Source organism: Heloderma suspectum, chromosome 10 (genome assembly GCF_057233095.1).
Source record: "Heloderma suspectum isolate Gila_16-S chromosome 10, 16-S_ref, whole genome shotgun sequence".
Lineage (NCBI taxonomy): Eukaryota > Metazoa > Chordata > Lepidosauria > Squamata > Helodermatidae > Heloderma > Heloderma suspectum.
In genome coordinates this window covers 28,866,068-28,874,347 of record NC_139467.1, presented here as the reverse complement: position 1 = coordinate 28,874,347, position 8,280 = coordinate 28,866,068, and the positions used below count along the sequence as shown (strand labels likewise).

At 44.6% G+C, this 8,280-nt stretch overlaps 1 protein-coding gene across 1 annotated transcript; it reads right to left on the bottom strand.

The window, feature by feature from the left end:
* Positions 1-977: 977 nt before the first annotated feature.
* ID3 (inhibitor of DNA binding 3) lies at positions 978-4,684 on the bottom strand. The gene is made up of 3 exons (XM_084815714.1): positions 4,189-4,684; positions 2,600-2,667; positions 978-1,869 (listed from the first exon to the last, which is right to left on the bottom strand). The coding sequence occupies exons 1-2, from the start codon at positions 4,510-4,512 to the stop codon at positions 2,611-2,613; spliced, it is 381 nt and encodes a 126-aa protein (XP_084671840.1). The 5' UTR covers positions 4,513-4,684; the 3' UTR covers positions 978-1,869; positions 2,600-2,610.
* Between the last annotated feature and the right edge of the window lie 3,596 nt (positions 4,685-8,280).

Here is an 8,280-nt window from a genome sequence, read left to right as displayed (position 1 = left end):
TGGGGCTGATGGGAGTTATAACCCATCTGGAGAATACACTACATTACCAACCATGGCCCTGTCATAAAGCACACGTTTTATTGCCCAACCATGCATGGATTTATCATAACACCTAGCAGGGCTTTCACTTATTAAAGGGGGTGGGGTGCAGTGGCTTTCTTTGTTGCCAAGTAAATTTGTGCTGGCATTTCTAATACATAGGATCAGTTGTTTTGCAAAAGGAGAATGAAAACTTAGAGGAGTTGAAAGTGCCAACACCGAGATAGGAACATTACAAAATTCTGGCTGCTAATTCAGCCTAAGTATTTACAGTGTGCAACAAGAGCGATTTCACCATCAGGGATACCTCCTTTCCAAACATCTCTCCACTAATGAAGCCTAGGTTGGTTCTGTCTCTCAAAATTCCACATTTGAATGTTGCCTTTTTCCCTTTTGTTTGTTGTTACGACTATTGGACTTCTAAAAATCAACACTGCTGTTGTGGTGTCCATTCTAGGAAGCTGCATTCTAGGAAGTAGATCAAGTCTCTGATATCTTGTGGGGGTTATGATGTTTAAGAAGATCCCTTCTTTAGAATCAGGCTGGACCACATCATTGCACCATACAAATAACCCTTGTGACTATTCATGGGGAAAGGTTGTAGCTCAATGGTAGAGCACTTGCTTTGTACACAGAAGATTCAATACCTGGCATCTCCAGGTTCACTGGGAAAGAGAGCCATCCCGGTCTAAAACCTGGAAAAAAATCACTGGGTTAAGATCAGTCTTCCCCAACCTGGCACCCTCCAGATGTGTGGGCCTTCAGCTCCCATCATCCCCAGACAGCATGGTGACTTGTGCTTTCTGGGGATGATGGCCTGCCTCTGTATAAGGCAGCTTTCTATGTCCCTAGTGGACTGAGTGTGTGCGCGCACATGTGTGAGAGAGAGTTGGGAAGGATTGAAGCATTATCCCCCCCCCCCAAAAAAAAACCAAACTAGGATACAAAGATTTTTTTTAAAAAAAAACAGCTTAAATTTATTATGTAAGAAACTTTTATAAAAAGTTTTTTTTACAAAGCAAGTACAATTAATAGACGCAGAAATTCACCTTCCTGCAAAAAAAAAAAAAGTACACGTTATCTCTATTATAGAGTTCAACAATAAAAACCATGAGGCAAAACAGCCCCAAGACTGTTCAGTTTCATTATTCTTAAAAGAACCTTCCACCCCGCCCAAAATCGATGTTAAAAAACTATAATCCAAAATATACACACAAGCTGCATCATCTGCAAAAGTTTGTTCATCATGCTCTTTTTTCTTCTTTTTAAAAGAGCAAACCACAGATCTGTCCCACACTTTCACAGAACTGTTGCCATAGTGGAAGTATGCAGTTGACATTTCGCTGAGATCTCCTGACCAAGAACAATGTGCAGTATGAAATCTGATGGCTCAGAGCTGTGGGTTTTTAAAAATCTTCTAGCCCTCCCAAAAAAAGCCACCCCAAAAAAACTTGCTTTAGAAACCCAAGTCTTTTTCTTGTGCAGTGCAGCAATTCGTGAGTGGATAAAAAGGTGGCCATTTGTTTGTGATGTGTGTGTATTTTTTTCCTGGCCTGCAACAGAGTTGTTTTCAGGCAGATGGAAGATAAAACACAAAGGGGGGGGGGGGAAGTGTTATTGGAAGTCTCAGTCAAGGCATTTGAAATTGCCTTGTGCAACCACGTTCCCCAGACACGGTTTATCTGGAAGGTAAAGGCAACAGCTCCCTCCATTGCTGGGTGCATGAGGGTTAAACATCTGATCCTTTCTCCAGTCAAGGTCTTTTTCTTCTATCTTCTCTGTCTCTCTTTTACTGGAGAGAACGAAGTGTCAGGATCTCACACCTGCAGTCTGAATAGGAAAGGCGGAGGAGGGGAGGGAGCAGAGAAAGACATGTCAGTTACAGCAACAGATCAGAAGCTGGTCTGCAGACATCCTGGCGCCAAAGAGGAAACGTCTATTTACCTCCAGCTGATAAGGAATCAGGAGCCAATGCTCAAGGCTGGAGGTTTGCTAATTGGCACCAAAAAAATCTAAGGAAGGCAGGGTGGGGTGTTTTTTTTTTTTTTTTGCTGGGCCTGCTGCAAGAGAGAGAGAAATGGACCCTTCTGCTTCTAACTCTCTGCAGATGGATCTAAAATTACAGATTCTGAATGGGGGAACACACACACACAACTGTTTAGCGGTGTCTTCCTGACTCAGAAAGGGAGGGAGAGAGAGAGAAGAGTGCCTCTTGATTCACTGATTTCAACAGGGCTGTTTAAGCAGCTGCAGAGACTTAAAGCTATTAAAAGAATGACATTGTAAAAATAATGACTCCATTTACAGGCAAAAGGCAAAGAGACATCTGAGGCTGCTGCTGTATTGGCAGCAGTGACAAGGAGCTCTAAGCCACATTCTGTTAGGGGTGGGGAGTAACATAGGGCTACTCTGGAGCAACACACAGTTGCAGACCTAGATTTCTAAACAGATGGCAGGGTTTTGTTTTCTAAGAAAAAAAAAAAATCAGAAGTTTTGAGTGATTCGACCAAGATCTTCCTGGCTAAGATTTGGAGGGGAGGGGAATGAGAAGGACCCCTACCTGTTAAGGTGTTAGTGGCAAAGGTTTCTCTCATCCTTTGAGCAGAGTTCGGATGCAAGATCTGCCGCCTGCCAAAAGAAGAGGAAGAAGGAGAAGCATTAAGGAGATTTTGAGTTCCTAATGTGATACATATGGCACACAGTGCCCAAAAGGAGCAAGGAAAATTAAGTGGTGTTTTGTTTTGGAGGATAACTGCACACAAAAGCCATCCTCCTATGCACATTTACACAAGACTAAGCCCCACTGACATTAGTGGGCTTCCCTTTTGAGAAATGTCTAGGGTTTAGGTTGCGAAGGCCTCTCTCTGCCTGATGACCAAGACTTGCTGACTGAATGGAACTCAAGTTCCAGGAGAGCCTTCCTTAGAACTGCACCACAGAATAGGGGGGCCTCCGACCCTATCCATGCTTACTCACAAGTAAGGCCCATTTAGTTCAACAGGACTTACCCCCACCCCTATGTGCACCTACTGGCTTTAAGTCCCATTTACCTTAATAGTGCTTACTTCTGATTAGACCTGCATCAGATTACACTGTAATTAGATTTACCAGGAAACAAGCCCTTGTTCACTTCCCTGGGACTTAACTTCCAAGGAAGTTCGCATGTGGCCCCATCCAATACAGGTTTACTCTGACTGTCAATAGGGTATTTTTTTAGTCCCTTTTAATTAAGCATGCTTAATGCTACGGACTTTTACTTTAGTTATTATTCCATTTATAGTCCATCTTTTTTCCCTTGGATGAAATCCAAGGTGACTTACACGGTCCCTTTCCTCTCCCATTTTCCCCAACAACCCTGTGAGGTAGGGAAGGTTTAGAATCAATGACTGGCCCCAAATCAAGCAGCGGACTTCCTGCCCAAGTGGAAGCTAGAATCCGGATCTCCCAAGCCCCAGGCCAACACACCAACCAATATACAGCGCAGTGGCTTCAGATGTTAACAGAACACTGATAGCTTCAACCCTTCCCACCCCGCCCCGTCCTCTTATTGAAACGGCCAGGATCAATCCAGAGCTTAAGTGGATTTGTGGATCGCTGCCTTTCCTGAGCGGAGAAACAAACAAAACCAAAACAAATCCCTTCACACGCTTAACCTCCGAGTCAGAACCCGGTGGCGACTTACACAGCGATCCTACCACTCGACTTTTTTTTTTTCAATTGCAGTTCATTGGACCGGAATTCGGAGTAAGCGCGTTTAGGATGGCGGCGCACACCCGATTTCATGCCAGGGTAGTCCGCGGGGACCAGAATCGCCTTCAGATCTTTCCTCCTCTGGGGATTGCCCCCCCCCCCGTGTAGACTTATTCAGATTTGCGTGCTTACTCTAGAGTAATCCCCCCTCATTCCGCAGCCGTCCATGAAAGACGACTCCAGACTCAGCGGCGCGGGTGTCGAGACCGCAAAGGACGGCGCGAAAGCCAGCATCAACCCACGACCACCGCCGCATTTCGCCCTCGGAGGAGACACGGCGGCGCCCCACTGGCGCCCGTTAGGATGATCGTAACCCACGCTGGCTTGCTGGCGCAGCCACCGCAACATCGCCCGACCCGCATCCGCTCCCTTCCCACGTTCCCTCGCCCACCCGCTTACTTTGAAGGAGAGCAGGGACGCCTCCGCCGACGGCTCCTGGCCCTTCTTCGCCTGCTCCTCCAGCACGATCTGGAGGTCGAAAATGTAGTCGATGACGTGCTGCAAGATTTCCACCTGGCTCATTTTGCTGCCTTGCGGGATGCCCGGCACCAGCTCCCGGAGCTTGGAGTAGCAGTCGTTCATGTCGTAGAGAAGGTTCATGGGCTCCTCCAGAGCCGGGCTCTTGTTGCTGCTTCCCCGGACGATGGCGAGGCTCTGATCCGAAAGGCAGCACACGGCTTCGTAGCAGCTCCTGACGGATCTCACCGGGCTGATGGCTTTCATGACGGCCACGAGAACGACCAAAAAAAGAAGACTCTCCGACGAACAAAGCAATTTCTAGCAGAGGAAGAAAGAAGAAAGCGAGGAACAGACAGATGCTGGTCGCGCTGGGTGGATTCTCTATTGTGCGCACAATCGCACCTACCCGCACCGGCCCTTTTCCTCGCAAAAAGCCAGGACTGTCACCGCCCCCGTGGCTTATATAGCGGAGCGAGCCAGCGCGCCCGGCCACGCCCCTTTATGCAAATTAGCCGCCGCGCTCCCTCCCACCTCTCGCTCTCTCTGATGACAGCGAAAATGTTGGGATGGAACGTTTACAAGATGGTTAAACGGCAAAACAGGTTTCTATTGGCTTCGGCTGACACCAAATAGCAGAGGACATCAAAGGAATGAGGAAGCTCTGATTACGAGGAGGGCGGGGCTTAGCTATCAAACGGAGCTTCCTTCCCCCTCCTCTCCCTTTCCATTCAATTACGCCGAGTTAAAATTCAAAGTATAATACATGTCGATCGCGCGTTCTTCCTTATCCTTGTCCATTTTCATTTTGATAAATCCGATCATGCGTTAGGGAAAGCTCTTGCGTAGAAAGGATAACATAAAATTTCGACTGTGGCCTTTCTCCCTTTGCTCAGCCTTTAAACGTCCAGAAGCCATAAATCCCCCATCACGGCAGAGAAATTTCCCAAGGTTTTAGATTCCCCCCCCACCCAAGGTTGGAGGAGGGAAATCTTGTATGGACTTAGTGCCGCCTTGTTCCTCAATTTGCTACTCATATGACCTCCAGACTTTCTGGCGTCAGGAATTATCTTGTGACCAAGTTAAAAAAATAATTAATTGCGGGAAAGCTGAGGTTATGATGGAGAAAACAGATTTGGGCCAGCAAATACTGGTAGTAGAAACATGAATTTGTGTGCGCGTATGAGTGGAGTGAGGATGGGAATTACATACAAGGCATCTTTTATTTGATAAGCAAGTAAACAGACAAAAAAAAGAGCGCGAGCGAGAGAGAGAAATTGATAAAAGAGTTTTACGGAATACTGGATTCTTTATTCCCCAAACGGACACATCGTAAATCAAAAGTAAATTCACAAATGACCTGGTGGCCATTTGAAAATAAATATGAAAATAAATATTTTATTTTATATAAATATAAAATAAAACAATGAAAATATGATAGAAGAACTTCAGCTAATCTGGTTCCCTGGCATGTATACCTGAATAATAAGAGGCAGTGTGGTGTTGTGGTGTTGGACAGGGACTCTGGGGATCTGGGTTCCAATACCCACTTGGCCATGAAACTCACTGGATGACTTTGGGCCAGTCACTGACTTTCAGCCTAACCTACCTCATAGGGTTGTTGAGGATGACCATGTAAGCCACCTTGGGTTCCTTAGAAGAAAGCTCTTGGATAGAAAAAAATAACATTTCAACTCCCACCATTCCCCAGCTGAGAATGCTGGGAGCTGTAGGACTTTTCTCTGTCTAAACATGCATAGGATTTCCCCCTTACTCACATATGTTCTGGGGCTTCTAAATCCTATCAACAGCACAAACTCCCACTGTCCCTGGTTTATTATGGTGTTTGTCTCTCCCTCCTGTTGCCATTTGGATGCCCATAGTCTCTTGGCTCCTCCTGCCTCTGCATAGTACCTCCCTGCTTCCCAGCAGAAATGAAGGAATTCTGGGACTTGCCATCCTTGAATAAGCACCTTACATAGAGAGGCACACATCTCATTGTCTCTCAAACTACAAGTCCTAGAGTTTCCTGCACATGCTCTTACTCCCATGCTGTCTCCCCGTCTAAACAGATGGCTGGGGAGTGCTGGGAGCTGTAGGCCTTTTCTCTGTCTAAACATGCATAGGATTGCACCCTTAGAAACACAGTCCTGCTGCCCTCACATGCTTCTTATGCCTAACAGCCCATTTCCAAACTCCCAGACTGCAATCCAACCAAAGCAGTGCATTTTTAAGGCTGCTGCAATCTGATGCACAAATACTTGGAAGCAAGTCCCATTGGTCTCAATGGTGCCTACTTCTAAGTAAACATGCACAGGATTGGGTTGTATTCCCCATGGATTCCAGTGGCTGGATTGTGCCTATTGCTTGAAAGTAAATCCACACTGATTTCAGTGGATCTTCCTTTCAAGTAATGCGGTTATTGCACTGAAGTATGCAGTATTACAATTTTTCATTACCAATTACTCTGTCTCGAATATGTAGCACCACTTGTTCCATATTCAACATTAGAATCACAGCACTTACATGATCCTGTAATAGAGTGTGCCTGAGCTCTCAATGTGTTTACCAAATGGTGGTGGTTCAAATATGTCATGAGGTCCATATGAAATGGCTACACACCCTATCTTGATCACTCTTGCATACACATCCCATTTAATAGGTATATAAATACACATTGGGACTTTGGCCTGGTATCCTTAGGCCTAAATAGTTTGCCTAATCTGGAGTAAATAATTGAAGGATTGTAGTTTATAGGAATGGATTATTGAACAATACCCATCAAATCAGTTATGATGGAAAGTGGATCCAATTAAAAACAATAGGATTAGCTGTCTAGGGATCATTGAATCTAATGGAATCTACACTGGTCTATTTGATAACAATGCCATTTCTCTAATACTCATATATAACGTGTAGCCGATTTTTGGTGCCATTTGTATTAAAAAGAAAGATAATTACCATCTATTTGATTATTTTAACCCAGGCTGTCTTGGTGGTGAATCAGAAGTAGCACTGATTGTGTGCCAGAAATATCACTACCACAGTTAACACCGCCACCCCAATATATTTTAAAGTTATCTTAAAAAGTGAGGTCCTTACTTTTAAAAAGAGTAGAGAAGTCTTCACTGATGGATCTTCACCTACTCCTCCACCATGGTCTGGAAGTCAAAGATGTCGTCTATGACATACTTCCACTTAGTTCCCTTGAATGTCTTGCGGGATGGATACCCATCAACTCATACATCTTAAAATAGGAGTAAGGTTTTCCATGTAACAGTGGGCTAGATCCTAAGCAACTTTGTCTCACTTGAGCCCAGTTAAAATCCCCATAGGACTTCAATTAGTCATGACTAAAGTCCCATTGATTTTAAGAGGGGCCTAAGTGTAACTAACTTGCTCAGGATCCAACTCAATATATTCACATGACTAAGGGCACAATCCTATGCACGTTTCAACAGAAAAAAGTCCTACAACTCCCAGCATTCTCTGCTGGGGAATGCTGGGAGTTGTAGGACTTTTTCTGTTTAAACATGCATTGGATTGTGCCCTTCATTGCTTTACTAGTTTATTGGTTGTTCCTCATATCCGTAGCTTGCTCTTGAAGCCTTTGTAGAGAAAATGCATTATTTTGGAGTTGAGAAGGAAGGGGCATAAATGACACCTACAGCAGAATACCTAAATTCAAATTTAATTTCCCAGCTCCTCCCCAGTCCCACCACTATTTTTTTTAAAACTAAAGCACTCTTTTTTGCTCATTTTTCCTCTTCTTGTATATCTTCCTCCCCCTTCCACCATCCATGACATTTAGCTAGGCTTGCACTGTCTCTCCCACACTCACCACATAGTGTATACAATTAATCACCATCAATTTCCATGTTTTTATACTGTTTACATTTCACAATTTAAAAAATCTTGTTTCGCTTTGTGGGTGCTTTGGTGCAGTAGAAAACACACACACACCCTCCTTAAATTATTCTAGTCTGTGGTACTGAAAAACTTTTCAAAGAATGTTTAACATGCAAACTTGTTATT